General features: G+C 38.0%; 1 protein-coding gene across 3 annotated transcripts in view; it reads right to left on the bottom strand.

The window, feature by feature from the left end:
- MED23 (mediator complex subunit 23) overlaps window positions 1-22,124 on the bottom strand; it is a 43,518-nt gene extending 21,394 nt beyond the window's left edge. Inside the window, exons 1-13 of one of the 3 annotated variants that reach the window (XM_037045729.1) lie at window positions 21,891-22,124; window positions 21,521-21,552; window positions 21,276-21,363; window positions 18,380-18,504; window positions 16,795-16,906; window positions 15,369-15,467; window positions 14,160-14,261; window positions 13,258-13,327; window positions 11,829-11,941; window positions 10,199-10,294; window positions 9,640-9,657; window positions 4,484-4,684; window positions 2,722-2,865 (exon numbers count right to left, since the gene is read on the bottom strand). In XM_037045729.1, the coding sequence (XP_036901624.1) occupies window positions 2,722-2,865; window positions 4,484-4,684; window positions 9,640-9,657; window positions 10,199-10,294; window positions 11,829-11,941; window positions 13,258-13,327; window positions 14,160-14,261; window positions 15,369-15,467; window positions 16,795-16,906; window positions 18,380-18,504; window positions 21,276-21,363; window positions 21,521-21,552; window positions 21,891-21,938 (1,248 nt within the window). In that variant the 5' untranslated portion in view covers window positions 21,939-22,124. Of the gene's footprint in view, window positions 1-2,721; window positions 2,866-4,483; window positions 4,685-9,639; window positions 9,658-10,198; window positions 10,295-11,828; window positions 11,942-13,257; window positions 13,328-14,159; window positions 14,262-15,368; window positions 15,468-16,794; window positions 16,907-18,379; window positions 18,505-18,580; window positions 18,644-21,275; window positions 21,365-21,520; window positions 21,553-21,890 lie in introns of those variants that run through there. The other 2 variants (XM_037045730.1, XM_037045732.1) reach the window with 2 other exon arrangements.
- Window positions 22,125-23,369: the final 1,245 nt, after the last annotated feature.

The following is a 23,369-nucleotide window of genomic DNA, read 5'->3' as shown; positions in this document are numbered from 1 at the left end:
ACAAATTCACTAAGGTGCTTAGTCAACCTTTTCCTTCTAGAGAGCATTCACTATCACTAAAACATTTTTATTTTAAAAAAATAAACACTATGAAATCTTACTGAAGGGGGAGGGTGATATGAAGGAACTAAGTGGTAGTGGAAAAAAATACAATAAAAAAAAATAAAAGGCCCTGGCTAGTGTAGCTCAGTGGATTGAGCGTAAGCCTGTGAACCAAAGGATTGCAGTTTGATTCCTAGTCAGGGCACATGCCTGGGTTGCAGGCCAGTTCCCAGCAGGGGATGCATGAGAGGCAACCATACATTGATGTTTCTCTCCCTCTCTCCTTTCCTTACCCTCTAAAGATAAATAAATAAAAAATCTTTAAAAAATGCATGTTTTTTAAAAAAAGAAAAAAGAAATCTTACTGAATGTGATAAATATACTGAAAACACAAAATTTCTAAAAGTCACATATACTTTTTTTTTTAGATTTATTGATTTATTCTTAGAGAGAGGGGAAAGGAGAATGAAAGAAAGGGAGAGAAACACTGATGTGAAAGAGAAATATCAATTGGTTGCCTCTTGTAATTACCCTGACTAGGGTATGAACCTGTAAGCTAGGCATATGCCCTGACTGGGACTCGAACTAATGACCTTTTGCTTTGCAGGATGGTGCCCAATCAACTGAGCTACCTTGGTCAGGGCACATATATACTTTTTTTGAGAAAATAAAAATTAAGAATTTGCTTTTAAAATGTCCAGCATTAACAAAAGAGATAAAAAGGAAAGATGAAACAAGAATATTTCTTGGTGATGGGTATATAGGAACTTCCTTTTCTATTCAATCTACTTTTCTATGCATTTATATATTTCCACAAATTACCCTGGCCGGGTAACTATGTTGGTTACAGTGTCATCCTGATATGCCAAGGTTGCAAGTTTGATCCCAGGTTAGGGCGCAAACAAGAATCAACCAATGAATGCATAAATAAATGGAACAACAAACTGTCTCTCTCTCTCTCAAAAATTAAATACAAGTTTGAAAATTTTTTCATAAATACCCAAGGAAATAAAAATCAAATCAAAATGAAATATCATCTCACACCTGCAAGAATGGCTACTATAAAAAAAATATAAGAAATAGCCCTGGCTGATGTGGCTCAGCGGACTGAGTACCAGACTATAAACCAAAAGGTTGCCGGTTCGATTCCCAGTCAGGGCACATGCCTGGGTTGTGGGCCAGCTCCCTAATGGGGGGGGTGTGTGAGAGCCAACCACACATTGATGTTTCTCTCCTTCATTTTCTCCCTTCCTCTCTAAAAATAAATAAATAAAATATTTAAAAAATACAACAAATAACAAGTGTTGAGGAATGTTGAATAAAGAAAACCCCTATACACTGCTGTATACTGTTGTTGAGATTGTAAATTGGAGCAGTCACTAATTTATTCAAGAATAGAACTACTACAGGATCCAGCCATTCCACTCTGGGTATTTATCTGAAGAAAGTGAAAACACTACTTGAAAAGGTATTGAATCCCTATGGTCATTGCAGCATTACTCACACCAGCCAAGATGGAAAAAAAAGGCCTAAGTGCTCACCACTTAGTATGAATGACCAAAGAAGATTTGTATACACACGCACAGAGTGGAATACTACTCAGTTCTAAAAAGAGTGAAATCTTGCTATTTATGACAATATGAAGGAACCTTGTGGGAATGTTGCTAAATAAAATAAGTCATAAGAGGAAAGGCAAATACTACCAGGCGTGTCCAACCTTTTGGCATCCCTGGGCCACACTAGAAGAAGAGCGTTGTCTTGGACCACACATTAAATACATTGCAGCATGTAATCACAAAAAAGTATCAAAATGTTTTAGTAAATTTACGATTTTGTGTTGGGCCACATTCATAGTCATCCTGGGACACATGCAGCCCATGGACGACAGATTCGACAACGCTGTGTATGATTTCTCTCATGTGAAATCATAAAAACAAAACAAAACAAAACAAACAAACAAAATAAGACAAACACAAATTCATGTATACAGAGAACTGATTGGTGGTTACCAGAGGAGAAGAGGGTCAGGGGGTGGGTGAAAGCGATGGAGGGAGTCAACTGCATGGTGATGGATGTAAATTAAACCTTTGGAGGTGATCACCTTATAGTGTACATAGATGCTGAATTATAGTGTGGTACACCTAAAGCTGAAATAATTAAATAAATGACAGCCTGATTCAAAACTGGAAACAATTTCCATAATAAAATGTTTTTTTAAAAAATGGCAATCATCAATATATACCATATTTTACTCACATGCCTTATGTGATAAAATTTAAGAGGGGGAACAATTAGCAAACAAATAACAAAAGATGGTCACAGACACCAATGTTACGTGGTCATTCAATGACGTGCAAGCTAAAAACAGCAGGATGCTTTTTAAAACTGTAAATCTACCTAAAATGTAGAAAAAAGTTGGCTATACTAAACATTCCATTGTGATTTAAGATAAACCTCATAAATAACTTATTTCAATTTCTTCATCATATACAAGTAAACTGATGACCTAATTATTGTCATCCCACAACTGTGGTTAGTCACAGAACTGGGAAACAAAACACAAAACACAGACTTCTAGCTTCTAGATCCAGTGTTCTTTCTACAAAATCACACTAAAGTCCTTAAACATAAATTAGACATAATTCATCATCACATTGTTAACTATTCAGAAAAACTTACTTCTTTTTCTGGGTACAGAAGGTCAAAGAGTTTCATGACAGGGAGAAAATCAGCGAGTGCGTTTTTCTGAATGCTTCCGGAGATGAATTGCAGGAGAACCCACATGAGATGGTCTCTGCCTTTGATCAGTCCTCGCCCTGCTAACTGTAAAATATGTTTACATACACACCCACACATCCAGTTAAAGAGACGGATGCAGTAATGTTTAAAGATGTAAAGACAAAAAGGAGAAACCTGGCTTTCTGAAAGTTAGCATCTAACTTGGACATTTGCTGACTACTTACTCTCTAATTCAAGACACACCAAGGAAAGCCTTTTAAATTATTTTAACATGTAACTTTCCTCCCTGACCCCTATAACAACTATGCATATTAAAATGCTTTTAAAGCAAAAAGGGAAAACAAAAAAACAAAGTTAAATGTTTTAGAACATAATTAAGTTGATCGTGTGTGCATGAGAATCAAGTTTAATGGGATAATTACTATAAATATCTCACCAAAACATGAGGAATACTTTATTGTACAAACAAATTTAATTTAAAATTCTCAAGCTTTCCAGCCTTTTGGCTAAAATCAAGTATAACTTATAATTCTTAAGGACTGGTTATCAAAAAATAGTTTTTTTCTGGTTTCCTATAGATTATAACAGAAATCAATGATGGTGGGGTGGTTGGGGCCAACCGGGGTTGAAAGAATTTTAGCAATTCTTTTGAAAAAATTTTCCCCAAACAATCCATGCTGTAGAGATATTATAAATATAACACTTAGTTTATTCCTATTCAATGTGTCTAAAACCTCATGATTAAAATCAACTCATCCCACAAACTTACCCTGTCCAACGTATTTCCAGTTTTGCATTCATTTTCTTATCTTTCCATTCACTGCCAAGGCAGATACCAGTGAGTGATCCCAGACTGCTGTTACTTTCTCTGTTGCCTATAGTCCCCAGGTTCTGTTCAACTCAGCATCCCTGGTCTCTGGCGTCTCCTCCCTCTCCTGGTTTAGGCCTTCTGCAGCTCTCACTCAGACCACTGCAACAGCTCCCTTACTAACTTCCTTGCCTCCAATGTTGTCCCCATCCATATCCACATCACCATCATCCTTCATGCAGCTGTTAACAATTTTTTCAACCTGTATATGATGATGTCATTTCCTTCCTCATTTGCCTCGAAAAGAAAATCTAAACTCCTTAGAACGAACACATGGCTGTACAGTCTTGCCTTCCTGTCTTCCTTATCTCACCAACATGTTCCCTTCTACATTTTATTTCCAGTTCTTATACACTTCTATCTCTCTCCAAATGATGATATTATTGCCATGGAAGCACTTTCCCAGCTTCTTCTCTAGACAAATTTCTGTTTGTTCTTTAAGTGCCAGCTTCAAGATCTCTTTGATAAAGCTACTTCTATGTCTTTAACTGGGACTCGTCTTCATTCCCTTCAGGGAAGCATGTTTTCATTGTGCAAACTATTAAATTATAATTGAATAGTTTATATCTCTATCCTTCTACCTTTAAGGAGCTCATTGAGGGTCCTATAGTGCCTTTTCATCTTGTATCCACTGATCCTGGCAGTGTGAACATATAGAATGAATGACCAGTTTTTGTAATGACAAGAAAGTGAAAAATTAAGAAACCACTGAACAAAACAGAAATTGGGACTCAGAACTTTTGCCAATGCTGACATCACTAGGCATAGTCCACACCAGTCTCAAACATACTAAGCAACAGGTAGAGCAGCCCTAACAAAAGATATATTACTAACCTTCTGGTGAAGAGACAGAACCATATGTGGAAAACTTGCAAACTGGAAAAGCACAAAGAAAATGAGCTGACTTGAGAGATGCTGCCACAGGAGTTGACTGGTTCCCCCATCGTCAAACTTCTCCTCAGTCTCGGATCGCTCCATGGCGTAGACCACCAGGTCCACCAGCTGGTCCTCCAGCACAGGGCAGCGTTGCTTGTGCTGCAGGGCAGAGATTACATACAGTATTCCAAAAGCCTCCTGGTTAGTTCCCTAAGTTACCAGTTAATGGGCATTATTTGTAACAAGAGGCTGAGAAGCATGAAATGAAGTTGAACTTAGAAAGTTAAGGTTAGATTTAGTCTATTAAAGCTGCATCATGTTACATTATCATAGAGAATGAGTTTCGTTTAAAAAAAAATGTTTTTCAGGCCTCACAAACGACAGACTTCCCATTAACTTTTGACTTTCACAACAGACATCATTATTTCAATTCGACAAAAGGAACTGCACAGTAGAACATTTTCTTATTTACCCTTTGAAAAAAGTTCATTTAAAAGGTATATGAAATGGAGATAGCAGTATTAACTTTCAATCTAACTCAAAATATGAAAACCCTGGATTTTCAGGAATCAAATATCGTGACAGGAGAGCAAAGAAGTGTGTGAATTTATTTTAAAGTAACCACGAGTTTATTCTAACTTTATTCACAGAGGTACACCTAAATAGCTGCCAGATTACTCAATATCTCTTTTTGATCCTGATACTGAAGTGGAAGCTTCCCCTACCAAAAAAAAAAAAAAGAAAGAAAGAAAGCAAAAAGGGTTTCAAAGTTAATCTCTGCTCTTCTCTCTCAGAAGTCAAACATAATGCAGCTTTAATTGTAAATTAGACTATTTTAAAATCTAAAACAAGAAAAAGAACTGAGTTTAAACACTAAAAATGAGAATGCAACTTCCCTTTCTAGAGGCAAAAAGATTTATGCTTTTTAAAGTGATTTAAAAAATGTATTTTACCAAAGGATATGTGTTAAGCCATATTTTATGCATTTTCATATTTCCTTAATAAAATATGTTATATGGCTTAATAGCAAGGCAGTTAGATGCCTTTCTAATGAATACAATGACTAAAATACATGCTTTCCTTCTAAACTTTTGATGTAGTTATTAGTCTTTTGCCATGAAAAAGGGATATGATTTCTTTAAATTTAGGGAAATGCAAAATGGGGACGAGTTTGGAAAGAAACAAAACATAATGAATAGCATCCCCTCTTTTGCATGCTCTTTGCCAGCTCCAAACTTGTAAAGCTCCAGTATAGCTGCACTTTCTTAAAGCATGCACATAAAACAAACATCTGTCCGGAACAGTAAGCATCAACGGTTGTTTCATATTTTTTTCCAAAAACACAATGCCATGTTCACAGTTCAACCACATTACAGGTTTACGAATAGCAATATTAACACCACCAGTTGAGACTACAGTACTTTTCCTCCAAATGTAATTATCATTATGAAGCAGAGCAAAGTGCAACAGACAACACTACAAACTATTTCTTAACTCAGCATGCAAAACTACTGTGTACAGGGCTTGAAATTCACTAGTTCTGCCAACCACCAACAACCTAAGAAATGTTTCAGACAACACAAATTTAGAGTGAAATCATTCAAAGTTACATAAGAGTTAGAAAAATTCGTGAAAAGAAGTAAAGCCGTTATTTCCAGTAGGAATTTTTCATTAGTGATGGGAATTTGCTTCTAATCTGGAAACTAACCAATTTGTCACCTATTCCTCCATCCATGATGACCTTTCACCAATCTGCTTCAGGAAAAAAGAGCAAACTAAATAAAATTGGTTTCAGCATCTGAGTCATTTTGGAGTTGCCCTTTTTAATATCAGCTATTTTGTTTTTTAAAAAACTGGATTTTTACCTACAGATTTTAGGGGTATAATGATGGTCATACAGTTAATGATTTAAGGAAAAAAACCCAAAAATATTAAGACTGATAAAGTAGGAAGATATTTCGACAAAGTAAAAAGAAAATTTACAATTAAAGCTAATGATTTTCCAATACGTACCAATTCAAGATTTCATGCACATTTTCTATAAAGAACTGGATCACTAGGGATCTCTATGAAGCCTAAATGCCTCATCTGAGCGCGGCAGAACATCTACCAGGATTAGCTCTATATTTATCAGGTGTTCTGGGTTAAAGCCAAGGATATTTCTTAAAACATTAACTTAAACATGTTTCTTTGTTTGCCAACTTCAATACGGAAAATAAAAATGATCTGTGCTACTAACTACTTTAAAATGGCAAATTTTGCTTTAGTCTTCCATTACTAAGATAAGTACATTAAAGTTAAGACTCTCCATCACATAGGGTATTGTACAAAGTGGAACAAATGAAAAAGCAGTTAAATGGTCTAGAAATAAAGGTTAATTATTGATCACTAAGATATGATAATTCTGTAAGCCAATGAATACTATGTCTATGGTTACTCACAACTTGCTTTCTGAAAACTTTTATAAATTTTACAAGTCATTATATAAGCAAATAAATTGAATTACTTTATATATCTATATGCATATTTAGTTAAAACCTCTTTTAAGAATAAGAATCTAAATTCAATATTTTAACCATTCAAATTCTGCATAATAGCTTGAACTATATTGGAAATATTCTAAATTTTCAGCTTTCACTGAAAGCTGAGGCATTAAGAGAAACATTAACATTAACCTCCACCCATGCCCCTGACTCTTTACCACCATTACTGCACATGGCAAATGATAAGGCTTTTTCCAGCCTTAGTAACCATATTCTAGCTAAGTGGCCTCCAACACTTTTATAGAATAGTCCTGGTACAGTTTTTGTGGTGACATGTTAACCTATTGCACTTAGGCAGACTTAAATTAATTGAAAATCATTATTTCAGGGCTAGAAAACAATTTTAAAGCACAAGGACAAGTTGGGAAAAATATCCCTTCACATATCATTTATTATATTCTCTGCCAGTAAGAAATAGAACGCTATGCTAGTTAACACCACTTTCAATGGTGCCTTTCAAAGTTACACAGTAATTAGTCTAGTGCTTCACTGTCTTGGGGTAATGAGAGTTCACATGACATCACGTAAGAGCTTGAGGGGTGTGTTTTGTGATGCTCTTATTCATTAGAAAGAACACGAACTCGTGTAAACACACAAAACAGAATTGTTCCACTGTGATCACTTCCATTGCTGGTCACAGAACTGGGCTATTTATGACCTTCTAAATGTGAATGATTTTAAGATAAAATATAGCCCAATTCCTACTGGAAAATGCAATTTAGACAGCTCTTAAAAGGCTTCAAGCTTTCATTAATTACTGCATTGCTAGAGAAAGGACAAGAAAGTACAGTGCAGGATATAGTGTTGTAATGATAAGAGATGTGATAAGATAATTTGTTTATATTTAACCATATGCGCCTCATACTGTGTGTTCTCATTTTTTCTCTACTTTCCAGGTGGTAAAAATAACATATCAAGTCAATTCAGTATATCTCTTCCATCTACAAGTCCATTCACTAGTGTTCTACCAAACCACTACTGATGAATTGTACATTTCTGACAATGTTTACTCTTCAGTGGGATCAATAATAATAATGTTCTGTCAGCATTTCCATTATAAACTTTATTTTTTTTGGATTTATGTCTTAGTCATAAACTTTTTTTAGGTTGAAACTTGTTATTAAAATGATCAGATCAGATACTCTTCTCTGAGTTGTTTTGCCAAATTTTGGTTGAGGAGAGCTGCCCCCCAAAGAAAGCAGCTAATGATAGCGAAGGCTATCTGGGGGAGGTATCCACCAAACTGTAAAAAAACGGAGTCAAGTTTGATTTAAAGTTCACTGTAAAAATTAGTTTTAAGACACAGCATGAAGCATTCTTTCAAAGTTAACTGAATACTTACCTCTAACTCAAGTGAGAGTTGATCAGAATTACTGACTGGGCATTTAAGATGCAGAATTGACAGACTGATTACATGAGGTAACTGTCAGATACTGGAGTGTGAAGCAGTTTCATTTTCACATGTACAAAGGCTTGTCCAAACAAGGAAACTTGGTAAATTTTTCAGAGGAAGAAACTTAAAATAATAAGAGATACTGCTACTAGGGTGAGGTCTGGCATGCAAAGTTTCAACACTGAGCAAGTTTTATGGCCAAGCTATACGTCCTCAAAAATAGGGCTTGATCAATGGAAGCGCTGGCACAACCTTCACTATAGTATTGCAAACAGCAACGCTATTTTACGCAACCTGGACAAGACGTCTTTTTAAAATAAAAAAGCTGGTCTATTTTAATATGTTGGGCTCAAAAAATTTTAACAAAAATAATTGGAACCACTATTTTGTTTAAAATCTCCAAGGTGAAAAGTCCGTTCACAGACTTGGGACTGTATAAGAGTTTGATTTATAAAGTCGGGCCACAGTGTTTTTCTCCCGCCTTAGGTGAACTTCACCTGAGAGGAGCTCACTCTAGGAGGAGGACACCTTGGCAAAGACTGACAAAGAAGGGTGTCTGTCAGGTAGGTGTGGGGTCACCTAAGAGTGTGACATTTCTTAGTCAATCCCCATGTTTCAAAAAAAACCCTTCCCTGTATAAAGTTGACCACTCCAACTTTTCAAAGTAACATATCTCTATTAAAGTGCTTTTTCTCCTTTGTTTTTGTTTTTAATTTTTTAAGGCAAAGCAATGTGAGTATTTTTATTGATGCTGTTATTTATTTATATTTTAAAAATCTGGAAAGATAAAGGCCACCACAAATCTTTCCATCTCTAAAAATTCCACCAGGCTAGCTTTAGCCCTAAAGTATGAAAAACAGTAAAATGGAGTGGGAAGAAAAAACAACCCATCAAAAAGTGACAGGCTTTATTGCGTACCAGGTGTTGTCTCTTTGTTAAAAAGAAAAAAAAGAATATATTTAAAAAAACACCAAAAACCAAAACCAAAAACAATCCAACAAAAACAACTCTCATATCTCAAATCCCAAGAAGAAAGTCATTACAGTGGCCTTGGTCTCAGCATGGTCCTGCCAATTTCAAGCCCCGACCATACATGTATATTCTCTAAATGAAATCAGTGGCTACAAAGCGGCCAGCGTATCGTTAGTCACAATACAACAGTAAGGTTGTGAACATACCTGAGCAATGTTCAAGGTCTAGAGCATTGGAGGATGGGCAGGACAAGACAGGACAGAACAAAAATAAAGGAAGAAAAAAAGAAAAGACAAAACAGTGACTATGAGGCCAGCCTCAAGGAACCCAGAGTCAGCACAAACCCTCCCACATGTTAAACCACCAAAAAACAAACACACACCAAAAAAAAAAAAAAAAAAAATCAGCAATGAGGCCACGCTGAAGATACTAAGGGTTATAAAAAAGGATACCCGAACAACAAAAAAGTCAAAAATTATGGTTAAGTCATGTGTAGGTTTCTCTGGCAAAAGGTATTCTTGAAACTGGCCTTATAGAAAAAAAAGCAATGCAAAATAAACCAACTTTTAAAATATTTTTAATATAAACATTCTTAAAGCAATATATATATATGATAAGAATAATACATTGTTGAATAAATCATGTATTTAAAAAATCACCAAATAGTTTTTAACTGTTTTGCTCAGTTAGCTATAGCAAAGAAAAGAGAAAAGAATAGTGCAGATTCTATGCAGAATTTACTAGGTTTGCAGCATAGTACAGTACCTGCTTATTTAAACCTAGCATATTGCAGACCATATCCCTGGAATAAGGCTGCTCCAATACATATCTCAACAAAGCAGTCTGTGGTTCAAACAGATCCTTTAAAGAAAATAAAAAACAAAATTATTGTTTCAAGGTCAAAGTAAATGTTAATTCAAATAATTTGAAATTGGGATCAACAAAGCCTCTAAAAGCACTTGTTACCTGCACACAGTAGGCAGTATCTAGTGAAAAAAAAACCATAGGATTTTAGTGCTTGCAGTTAACCTATTCCCACCCCTTATTTGATAAACGACAACCGATGTGAAAGGACGTGCCTAGTCATACAGAGTATGAACTAGAAATGCCTTCGGGTGGCCCCATGAAAGTCATAGCATCACTGTAAGGAAAGAATTTTCTCAGAAATTGCATCAAAGAGAAATGGCGGCAGTTTCCAATCCCTCTCACACGAGTGAAAACAGGTTTCCAAATTGGGAGGGGACAAATGACTCGACAGCACAGGCTTCAAGAGTGTAGGTTCTGAAATCATATGTCTGAGCTCAAAGTCGGATCCTACCACTTCCTCAACATTGGTCCTCAGTCAGGCTACTACCCACTTTGTGTCTTAGTGTCATCACCCATCAACAGAAATATTAAGATGATAATCAAAAAATAAAGATCTTGCAAAGTAAAGCTAACTGGCGCACAGTAAGCACACCATAAATTTATCTGTTTTCATTGTTATTGCTACCATGATGACAATAAATTCCATTTAGTTTGCCACTTTTTCCCATTCCAAAGTTTTCTGACTGATGTGCCAAGAGCTGAGATTGTAACCTTACTCTCGCTATTTTCCCTGTCTTGCTTTTGGCCAAGTTTCCTAATTACTCTCTATATTGCTTTTGACATGAAAAATTACATGAAACATTTACATGAAAAATACCCAGCCCTCCACATACCCTGCCTGCTCTGTTATCATTGCCACCTCCAAGACAACACAATGATCTATCAAGTGTCGTTATAGCTCGTCTTTACTCCTGCTTTACTTTTTTAATATTTGTGGGTTTTCCTTTGAGAATTTCTATTGCACTTTTATCCCATACTTCCTTTTTACAAATCTAACAAATAGGAGGTTCACTCTTCAAATTTTATGGACATTGCAAATTCATTTTTGGCCCTCCCTTCGTAAAGGAAGAATGAAAACAAGGAACCAATTTAAAAAGTCAGTTTTTTAACGTCAAGAGCTTTGCCAGAGGTGGGATCACTGGACCATAAACACCTGAAAATAACACAAACCACAGAGTTTACTTTGATTCTGGAATCACACATTGAACCATACATATCTTTCATTAAATATTTACTGCTTCAGCCCTAGCCTGGTAGCTCAGTTGGTTGGAGCATTGTCCCGATACGCCAAGGCTGCAGTTCAATCCTTGGTGTGGGCACATACAAGAATCAACCAGTGAAAGCACAAATTCATGGAACAACAAATTGATGTTTCTTTTTTTCTCTCCCTTCCTCTCATTAAAAATCAACCAACAATAAATTTTTTTAAATTTTACTTCTTCAGTCTATGATTTAGCAACACATATCATACATGTATTACAGAATGAAGATTGTTAGCCCAAAAGTCCCATTATAATTAGCAACATACCTTATCGTACGGCAAAAGGCCTTTCAAAGGAAAACGAAGAGTTGCGGGGTCCAATTTCCATGAGTTACAAATGGCGCCCGAGTTATTGACAACCGGCAGAAGGCTGCAGCGGCCTGTATGTATCACAAAAAGTGTTTTCAAGTAAACGTGAACACAGCAATGCCTGGTCCTTCATTCACTCTATAAATATTTAATGACTATCTGTGATGAACCAGGCATTGGTTTAGAAAATGTTTTAATTAGATAAGTGTTTTAAAATTTTCTTTGATTGTTTCTTCTTCGATAATCTTTATTTAGTCCAAGAGGTTAGAGACCAATCTGTGAGGTTCTGAACATACTATGGGCCTGAAAGTATCCACAAGTCTGACACCAATTTGCACAGGCCTTCCAAGCTCAAAGAGGTAGCATTTATCCAAGTGTCTAGGACAGAGGTCAGCAAACTATAATCCATGGGTCAATTCCAGCTTGCTACCCATTCCTATGAAGTTTTATTGGATCACTGCTGCTTTTGGACTACAATGGCAGAATTGAGTCTAACAGACTAAGTGGCCCACGAAACCTAAAATATTTACGGTACCACCATTTATAGAAAAAGCATGCACACCTCTGATTAACTCCAAGCATGATGCCCCCAGAGGCCTCCGATGCAGCATGTGACTACCCGCACACACACCCAACTGCAGGATGAATACTGCCCCTTGGAGGGCCCGTGGGTACCTCGAGCTCCACATGCATTAAACTGAACTCATCAACATACTTCTTAAACCCGCACCAGTTCTATAATTCATTATATGATATCATAATCCACTCAGTCATAAAAGCCTGAGGGTTATCTATCTCGTGTTTATTCAGTTTATTTTTGTATTTCAGCGTCCAGAACAGCACCCTGCTCATAGGAAGTGCTACCGACCAAATAATGGACTATATGCCGGACAGTTCTGAGGCCACCATGCTTACGCAAACATTGTCAAATCACCCGCTTATTTTTAAAAGAAAATTCTGAGAATCCAACAAATGTGAAAAAATGGAAAATAGAACAAATGAAATAGAGAGCAAAGGTGAGAATTGGAGTGGGCTTGAAAGAGCCTGATGGTTTTGTGTATTGTGGCCAGAGGGGCAGGTCCGCAAGGATTTCCAGTTGCTTAGAGATTCATGGTGCTTTACTAGCGCTATTAAAAGTTATCTCTAGTCACCAGGAAACACATCTTTCTAAACAGTTTCATCTAAGACCCGGTCCAGACATTTGTTTTCCCTCCCTTTATTCAGTACTCAAAGTACCCGAAAACAAGTAAAAGGCTATTATTAAGCTCATAGAGAGGCGCTAAAATGACAAACCATCAAGACACGTTCAAGATACTGTCAACTTTGTTCTACAGTCAGATCATTAGAAGTCACACACTGTTTAGTGTATGTTAAATTATAAACCTACCACAAATAGAGTTTATCCTTGCTGTGGGCCTGAAAGTATCCACAAAGTCTGATACCAGGTTTCCAAGTAACTAAAAACAAACAAACAAAAAACAAGTATAAAAATAAAATCAAAACTGCCTTGCCCTGGCTGGTGTAGCTCAGTGGATTGAGCGCGGGCCAACGAACCAGAGTACCGAGGTTCGATTCCCAGTCAGGGCACATGCCTGGGTTGCAGGCCAGTTTCCAGCAGGGGACTCATGAGAGGCAACCATACATTGATACTTCTCTCCTTCCCTTCCCCTCTAACAATAAATAAATAAAATGTTTTAAAAAAACTGCCTTGAGTAGAATGATCAATTTACCTCAAATGAGACAATATGGAAAAATTTAGTATAAAGCCTAGCACATTAAAATTACTCAAAGGTTAATTCTCTTGCTTCCTTCCAAACAATTACTTACCAGTTCCTCTTTCTCTGAATTAAGCCACGTCTCACCACAATGTCCTAAGCTATTTGATGCAGCTATGTATATTTTATCACACAGTATATAAACTCTTTCAATAGGACAGCAGAGAAATGAAAGAAATGATAAAAATACATAGTATCCATGGATAAAAGTGATCATTTGAAAAATAAGCACTGCCCTGGCTAGTGTGGTTCAGTGGGTTGAGTGCCAGCCTGTAAATTGAAGGGTTGCTGGTTTGATTCCTGGTCAGGGCACATGCCTGGGTTGTGGGCCAGGTCCCTGGTTGGGGGTGTGTGAGAGGCAACCACACATTGATGTTTCCCTCCTTTTCTTTCTCCCTCCCTTCCCCTCTCTCTAGAAATAAATAAAATCTTAATAATAAGTACAAAAATGTGGTTAATATAATTATTTTTTATAAAAATTGCTATTAAAAATTTTGAAAAATGTCAAATTTACCCAGTGTGGAAGTTTCCCCTCAGGATATAGTTTTCTGATTTCTGTGACTGCAAAATAGGCTGGCAACAAACAGGCATTTCTTTCCAAGATATATGCTATAACCTAAGAAAAACAAAAGGGCAATATTGTTATTTCTGACTAATCCCTTTAAATACATTTAAATATATTTGTTGTCATTGATCCCTTTAAATAGAGCAGCAACAAATATATTAAAAAGTAGAAATACTATTTCATTAATTCTGGGGGCTTAAACTGTAGCATGAAGGAAGTTGTTTATATGTGAAGAATCTCTAAAAATGAAGATTAATAAACAATGAAATGGTCCTGGCTGGTTTGGTTCAGTGGATTGGGTGCTGGCCTGAGAACTGAAGATCACCAATTGGACTCTTGGTCGGGCCACGTGACTGGGTTGCAGGCCAGGTCCCCAGCTGGAGGGCGTGTGGGGGTCAAATGACCAATGTCTCTCACACATTGATGTTTCTCTCTCTTTTTCCCTACCTCCCCCTTTCTCTAAAAGTGAATAGGTCAAATCTTTAAACAACAAACAAACAATGAAATGAGTTGCTGATGTTTGGTAAATAACACTGAAATGCTTTAAATATTGGTAGACTCCAATAAGAGAACAACAGACCCAAAGTGACACTTATTGTGACATTAGATACAAAGTATAAGGATTTTTTAAGTGGTCCGTAGGCTGACATCTTGTAATGGTTGAAAATACTTTAACATCTATATTGTTGCTTTTACAATTTAAAAACATGAATTAATTAAAATGTAAAAGAGAATCTTTAAAACTCAAAGTGATTTAGGGCGTGCTGTACCTCTAACAGAGCACGCTCACATCTTTCTTCCCTCACAGGCTGGCAGCTCCTAAACTCTAAGGGCCCCCATGAGATCTGCAACGGGCAACAGCAGCTCGTCCCGGGCTAAGCCCTGAACCTGTCTCCAAGGCCCTTTGCCCTGACTTCCAGTGAGCCAAAGCAGCCCCGCCCAGGCTCTGCCCTGTTGCTTTGTTTCTCTTAGGCCCTTGCGTGTTTCACTGTCCCCCGCGTTAATACATGTACTCTCAAAATGACACAATAAAAAAGCAATATTTTAGAAGTAAACACATAAAACGCCCCACAAATTACTCTAAGTTTTAAAAGCACGTAACTCTGTAAAATACTTTTTGGAGGCGATGACCAGTGCACTGCAGACAGGTCCGATTACCTCTCGTGCTGTTAGAAGCTGCTGTACAACAGCTGAGCTCACAGTGTTGGGAATGGTCAAGATTTTCTCCAAAATTGCTTTTAAGAGATCTCGAACACCCTGATTTAAGGGGAAAAAAGCCAGTGTTAAAACTAGGTAATGTTCCCTGTGATAGTTAGGCATCTAGTTTCAAGATTATACACTCAGGAAAAAAAGTTTCCTTCGAGTTCACACATTTAATTTTATAAATCAGAGCTGATATTCAAGTTCCTAACACGAACCCAAGAGATGAGCTGTGTTCCAAGACAGAGTTCTAAAGAATGCTGCGTCATATGAATGAACAAAAAAGTCACTAATAAATAAAAATTAAAGTTTCCATACTCTGCTGAGCTTTTTTGACCTTCATTGCATTAAAAGTTTATATTGTTATAAAGGCCAAAAAAGCTTGATTTGGGCCTACAGACTGAAATATATTAGAATAGAACTTATAAACAACCTGCAAATATGAAAAAAATACTAGATTTCCTGGCAGATGACCTTTCTGCTCACCCCCTTTGCCATATTCTAACTATTCTCTGTTCTCATCCATCACATACCTTAATCCTTCAAATTCATCCAACAAGGCTATTCTGTAATCATTCATCTACTCATTCTACTACAAGCTGTATTATTTGAGAGCAGAATCTGATCTATAGAGAAGAAACTTCATTCAATATGCACTTAGTGAGTATAAACTATGTGATAAATCTTACAAAAAAGAGAAAACAGAGTTCTGGCCAAGATGGAGGCGCAGGTAGAAACGCTTCGCTTCCTCGCACAACTAAAAGAAGGATAACAACCAATCTAAAAACAATAAACAACACAAAGTGCCAGAAAATCAAACTGCATGGGACTCTGACAACCAAGGAATTTGTTAAAGAAACATTCACCCGGACTGGTAGGAGGGGCAGAGACAGACAGCTGACCACCTGGGAGAGGCTGGGCTGGCCAAACGGGAGGGAAACTAAAGACTCAATGCTGTCTGTAAATACTTGGGGGGGGGGGGGGTTGCCATGGTGAGAGAAACTCCCAGTGTCACATGGGAGTTCACTGGAAAGTGGGGCTAGAGTGGAGCCAGCGGCATTGTACCCGCTCTGATGTTCCACAGACGCCTTCTCTGTGCTTTCATTTGAAAGGGGCCCCAACATCATAAGAAAACCAAAGTCTTTGCTTGGCAAATTCCCTCTTCATCATAGAAATGTTCTAGCCACCTGAATATTTATGTTGAGAGGAGAGCAGAAAGCTGCAGAAAATGTTGAGTAATTTTAAATCTTTTTAGGAAATAAGCAACACAAAATAGATTTGGTAAATGCTTCCACTTCACTGCTCCCATCTGAAATTAAGATATACACAGCTGAAAATTTAATCTGGCCTGAAAGTGATTGTTTTTAGAATTAGGAAAGAATACCTTATAATCCACTCCACCAATTATTTTCCGAACCAGTTTGAATGTTAGGGCCCAAAGTTGTGTTCTTTCCCATTCAAGAGTATCAGAGTTTATCAAGGATTCACAAACCATCCTAGAAAAAAGAATACCCCTTCCAATCACAAAGACAGAATTTTGCAAATTCTCTAATAGCCAAGGTCTTTATACTCTGGATATTACATTTGTCAAAGTAAGTATTTTTCACAGAAGTACATTATTCAAGCACATTTCTTAAAGATTATGTATAGTATTTTATACATTTTACTTGTGTAAAAGAATAAATACAAAACAGAATTAAATAATACTCATTATTTGTACTAGAAAGAAATCTATCTAAAGAGAAATGGTTAAACGTTTACTCTCAATTAGCTTGTGGCAGATTGCATTTTTCCAAGATGGCCACAAGATTTCTGATACTCGTGTCCTTTAAAATACAGCACTAAGATTCCTCCCCTGAAGAGGCTGGATGGAGGACAGTCTACATTCTCTACCCTTGAACCTGGACAGGCTTAAGACCTTTGCAAAAGGGACACTGTATGACTTCCAAAGCAAGATGATACAACTTCTACCCAGTCCACTTTTGGACGTTTGCTCTTGGAGTCCACCATGCTTTGAAGAAGTCCATGTCACACAGAGAGGGCACGTGCAGATTCCGGCCAACAGCCCCAGCCGAGGTCCCAGATGACAGCCCGGCACCAACCACCAGACATACAAATGGGGAAGCTTTTATTGTGTCTGCAGTCCTAGCTACCCTCTAACTATAATCATGGGACTCTGAGACAAAACTGCCTAATAAGCCCAGTCAACCACCATTAGCCATGTGTGTTAATAATGAAATGATTATTAATTATTTTAGAGCATGTAATGTTGAGATGCAACAAAAGTTAACTAGAGCAAACCCTTCAGAGTGTGTGATTTTAGTTAGCCCTTGGGCTGAAAGGCAAAGGCAGCCTGTTTTTGAGCCTTTAAATACACAATTCTAAGAATACTGTACCCTAGCCCTGGCCAGGTAGCTCAGCTGGTTAGGACCTCATTCCAATACATCAAAATTGCAGGTTCGATCCCTGGTCAGGGCACATATAAGAGGCAATCAATGAATGCGTAAATAAATGGAACAACAAAACAATGCCTCTTTTTTTCTCTCTTAAAAAAATCAATCAATAAAAAAAGTTAATTATATTGTTTCCTAGAAACTAAAACCTGAGGTATTATCAAGAATTGCTTGGTTTTTATTTTTTTTAAATTGATTGATTTTAGGACAGAAAGACAGAGACAGAGAGACAGACAGAGAGAGAGATAGAGAGAGACCCTGGTTTGTTGTTCCACTTATTTGTGCATTCATTGGCTGATTCTTGTACATGCTCTGACTGAGGATGGAACCTGCAACCTTGGTATATTGGGGTGATGTTCTAACCAACTGAACTACCCAGCCAGGACTGAAGGGTTGTTTGTTGAACCTAACTTCCTTCTTTATCCCTTATTCTTTTACAACAATCTTGACCAATCTCCAAGCATTAATTAAAAAAAGAAAATTCCTCACATTGCTCACACCTGCCATGAAACATACCTGGGTGGAAGAAGGCCAGTCTCAACCGCCATTGCTAAGCAGTCATAAAGAAAAGAAATTCTTTTAGGACTATGCTGGCCATGAATGAATTTCACGATCCACTGGATGCACTGTTCATGAGATTCCTGGAAAATTAGAAAGTGATTATAGTTTAAGTCTAAAGTTAGATATCTTACAACTAACAAACAGCTAATACTGTACGTGGGAGTATATCAAGACTATGAATGAGATACTCTACTACAAACATTTGTGGATGCAGACAATCTTTAAAAAATAAAAAAATTCAGATTTAGTACTTTAGTTATATTAAGCTTAAAATCTTACAATTATATAGATTAAACTCCCACCATTTTTATTACATAGGACCTCTAAAAGGAGTAAGATATCATTAACATATTTATGGTCAATAGAAAACTGTAGCACAGATTGTAAAAGCCACTGTAAGCAGAAACCTATTTAATGGCAGATATAAATATTCCTGTCACTGGGGTAAAAACTCATTATGGGTTAGTACATTAGCCTCATGAGAATTTAGTGTGAATCAAATCCCGAAGAGCCCAATCAATATGAATTAAATGACGTATTGCATCTCTAGACTCATACACCATGGAACCTGATACACAGAGGCCGTACCATACCAAAGTCTGCCTTCTAGGACACCCCCGAATGGCCTCTGTCCTGTTCCTCTGCACCACCACTGTCCTCACACACGCTTCTATTGTGGAATGTGTCATGCTGGTTCAGAAATGTACATTTTCTTCCTAGCTCCCCCTTAGAATATAGTCTTCTTGAAGATAAGGGCCATACTTTACCTCATAACATGTTTTATGAATTTTTTAAAGTTTTAAATATTTTGGAAAGATGTTCATCACTCAGAGAAATGCAAAATAAAATTATATGGAGATAAAACTTCTCACGTTTTAGTTTGGCAAAGACCAAAAAGTTCGGCCTGGTCAGGTGGCTCAATTGGTTGGGAGTATTGTCCTTTGCACCAAAAGGTTGTGGGTTCAATTCCCAGTCAGGGCGCAAACCTAGGTTGCAGGTTGAATCCCCGGTCAGGGATCATATGGGAGGCAACCGATCAATGTTCCTCTCTCACATTGATGTTTGTCTCTCTCTCTCTCTCCCTTTCTTCCTCTTTCTCTAAAATCAATAAATATACCCTCCAGTGGAGATTTAAAAAAAAAGTCTCTCACCACTTAATTGCTAGGCTATTGGGAATATATACTCTGACTCATTGCTAATCAGAGTATAAACTGGTGACCCTTATGGAAAGTTATTAGGCAATTTCTATAAAGATTAAAAATAAATACACCCTGTGACCCAGCAACACTACTTGAAGGAATTTGTTCTGTGTCCACAGGTATCATTCATTCTACATTGTTTCAGGTAGAAAAAGGTTAGAAGCAACCTAAATGTCAGTCAGAAGAAGTCTGGTGAAAGAAAGAAAGGTAAAGCCCAAAATATATAATATTATGCTGCAAGAAAGAAAGAAAGGCTGAAATTCTAACTTTTGGTGGATTTCTGCAGACTTACTTTCAGAATTTATTAAGTGGACAAAAAAACAAGGTGTGAATGAACAGTGTACATAGTACACGATGGTTCTTATATTTTTGGTAAGATTTTATTTATTTTTAGAGAGGGGGAAGGGAGGGAGAAACAGAGGGAAACATCGATGTGTGGTTGCCTCTTGTACAACCTCTACCAGAGACCTGCCTCACACCCCAGGCATGTGCCCTGACTGGGAATTGAACTAGAGACCCTTTGGTTCTCAGGATGGCACTCAATCCACTGAGCCACACCAGCCAGGGCCTACGAGATCATTCTGTGAAAGTTATTCTACATGCATAAAATATTTCTAGAAGAAAGGAAGCCGCTCATATGGGCTGCAGGCAGAAAAAGAACAGGTAATTAAGCTAAGAGAGATGAACGGCAAAGTATTAATTGGGTCCACCTTTTTATACTTTTTCCATTTTGTACCATATGAACATATTACCTATTAAAACATAATTAAAAGACTAAAATAGAGCCCTGGCTGGTGTAGCTCAGTGGATTGAGCTCGGGCCTGAGAACCACACGATTGCGGTTTGATTCCCAGTCAGGGCACATGCCTGGGTTGCAGGCCAGTTCCCAGCAGGGGACACACGAGAGGCAACCATACATTGATGTTTCTCTCCCTCTCTCTTTCCCTTCCCCTCTAAACATAAATAAATAAAATCTAAAAAAAAAAAAAGACTAAAAAAAAGAATGCTTTGTCACTATTTGATCCATGTCTGAGTAGCACGTCTTACCACCAGCACTTCAACTGCAAACATTTCCCTGCCTGCAATAAATCATGAAAAGAAAATGGATTACTGGAACATGAGTTCTTTAAGGGTCACACATTTCGTCTTTTTCAAGGAAACATTTCCTAGTGACTGTGCTTTGTTACTAAGTTTTACTGTTCTTTTCCTCATTTCTATTATACCTTTATATCCTTATTATAAAATTGTATTCTTATTGTGGCATTTTTGTATCTTTAATATAGTATCTTCACTGTAATGTACCAGTTCTTTTGTTGAGAATATAAATGAAATTTTTATCCTTTATAATCCCCAACACAGTTGCTTTCAACTGCACCAAATAAATCAAAATAGGATGAAAATGGTGATATATAATCTAATGTGGGGGCGATTTTCAACATCTCCCACTGCGCTGGCATCAACCAGGCTCTCTCAATACAGACACTCCACGGGAAGAACACTAATTGCAAAAAATGGAAACCAGAATGGACAAACCAAAGATGATGACAATTTTATCTCTTCCCAGAAAACCTAAATACCAACATCAAAGTAAATCTTTGAAAAAGAAGGGGTCAGAAATCATCAGTGGAATGTATTAAAAATGCAGTACTCACCTGAGGAAGACCACCCCAAAACTGTCTGAAGGCCCCCAAACAGCTAATTAGCTTTGTTTTTTCATCTTCAGGCGTGTCCATAAACATGCTATAAACAAAAATCACATTAGCATTACTTGCCAGTAGTTTGAAAAAGGTAAGTCAACATAACCGGAATAGTTATAAACTTCCAAGGCAAAGCTAAGCAAAATCTTACAAAGACACATTCACGTTAAAACGCAAAAATCTGCCACGCAAATACTCACCCAGGGAAAGCCTCTTCTATAATTTCTGTTTTCTGTAAAAAAAAAAAGAAAAAGAAAAAGAAAACGATGTGAATTTTTAAAAAAAGGAGGGGCCTCCTCGAGCAAACTATTACAATGTAACATCGGGCAAATCATCTTAATCAGCTCCGTGCAAGAAAGTAACAATACCTGCCTACTCTGTCACAGTGGGTGCTGTGGATTTTAAGAGGACTTAGAATTTGACAGCAGTTTGAGAATCGCTAAAGCTCCGCACACACACACGGTGTCACAACAAAGGAGAGACCGGGAAGAGGTTGTCTGGGAAGGTCCCTCGATCCGCTGCCCCCGTGTGTCCCCCGCCAGCGCTCTGGATCCCTGGCGCTCTACTCACCACCACCTCCTCAAAAATGCTCTGTAGCTGCGTCTCCATCTGCACCATGGCCCCCACCCTCTTGGGCGCCCGGCTCGCGGCCGGGGGTCAGGCCAAAGCTCCGGCGACAGACTAGCAGAGGGGCGGAGACGCCCGCTGGAATCCGCAGGTAGACAGGATCGCTCTCCACTTCAAAAGTTCAGCTTAAACACTCCTCTCGGCGGCCCCGCCAACCACCGGGGCCTGCACGGAAGCACCGGGAAGTGCCTGGCGCTCGCTCACTACCAAACCCCCAGAAACCAGGGACCCAGCCAGATGGTTCCGCCTGAGGAGAAGGGCGACGCCCCGCGCGCCAGACAAGAGCGCCCCCAAGCGGAACCTCGAACCTAAATCACCCCGAGGCGTTGCCGGGGGCAGGTCGCCACCTTCCGGCTGGAGGGGCATTTGCTGCAGCCTGCAGACTGTTTCTGCCACAACCTGAGTCAATCAGATTACGCCTGTGAGCTACTGACTTGTAGCTCCGTCTGACCTGTAGCCTGGAAACGGGAGTTGAAACCACACTTTCCTAGACCCCAGGGACCACATGTCTTCTTATCTATGGTAACCCCCGTAGAGAGCTGAACGCACTGCAGGTTTTCATTAATACTGAAAGAAAAAATAAAGAGGAAACACATCATTGTTGCTTTTCAGTTAGAATAATGATATATTTTTACATTATAGTATTCTAAAAATACATATATCTATCAGTTACTGAATACTTATAGGCTCTTTGGTAGGGGTTGGGTCGAGCGAGGTGACAAAGAGGAAGGCTAACTCCCTGGCGTGGTCAGAGCAGGTGTCTGAGCGCCCTGACTGGCGTGCCCCTACCATTTTATTGCTTCAAGCATCAGTTTGACAGGCTCTGGGAACCTAGTCCAACTTTTTCGAGCTGATTTAGGGGCCGTTTCTTTATCCTGAGGTAACACCGTTGTGCATAACTAGTAAAGTACTTTACTGATGGAATATTTTTCACTTTTTGTTTGGTACTAGACCCGATTAGAATCATACAGTATGTACTCTTTTGTGTCTAGTTTCTTTCAAACAATATTATATTTTGAGATTCATTTATGTGTATCAGTCCATTGTATGACTATACTACTGCCCTGGCTGGTGTGGCTCAGTGGAACGAGCACCAGACTGTGAACCAAATGATGGCCATTTCGATTCCCACTCAGGGCATGTGCCTGGATTGTGGGCCAGGTCCCCAGTTTGGGGTCCTGGAAAGGCAACCACTCACTGATGTTTCACTCCCTGTTTTTCTCTCTCCTTTCCCCTCTTTCTAGAAATAAATAAAGTCTTTAAAAAAATTAATATACTACAGATTACTTATTGATTCACCAGTTGGAAGAGAGGACTTTTATGAGAACTTTAATTTCATAATTTGTGGGCCAATATTTAGAATTTTTTTATACTGTGGGTGATGGAAAAAAGGGTTATATGGAAAGTAACCTCACAAGCTGG

Source organism: Sturnira hondurensis, unplaced genomic scaffold (assembly GCF_014824575.4).
Source record: "Sturnira hondurensis isolate 20B ecotype Veracruz unplaced genomic scaffold, ASM1482457v3 Scaffold0004474, whole genome shotgun sequence".
Taxonomy (NCBI): domain Eukaryota; kingdom Metazoa; phylum Chordata; class Mammalia; order Chiroptera; family Phyllostomidae; genus Sturnira; species Sturnira hondurensis.
The sequence above is the reverse complement of the archived record's forward strand: the minus strand, read 5'-3'. Positions and strand labels throughout refer to the sequence as shown.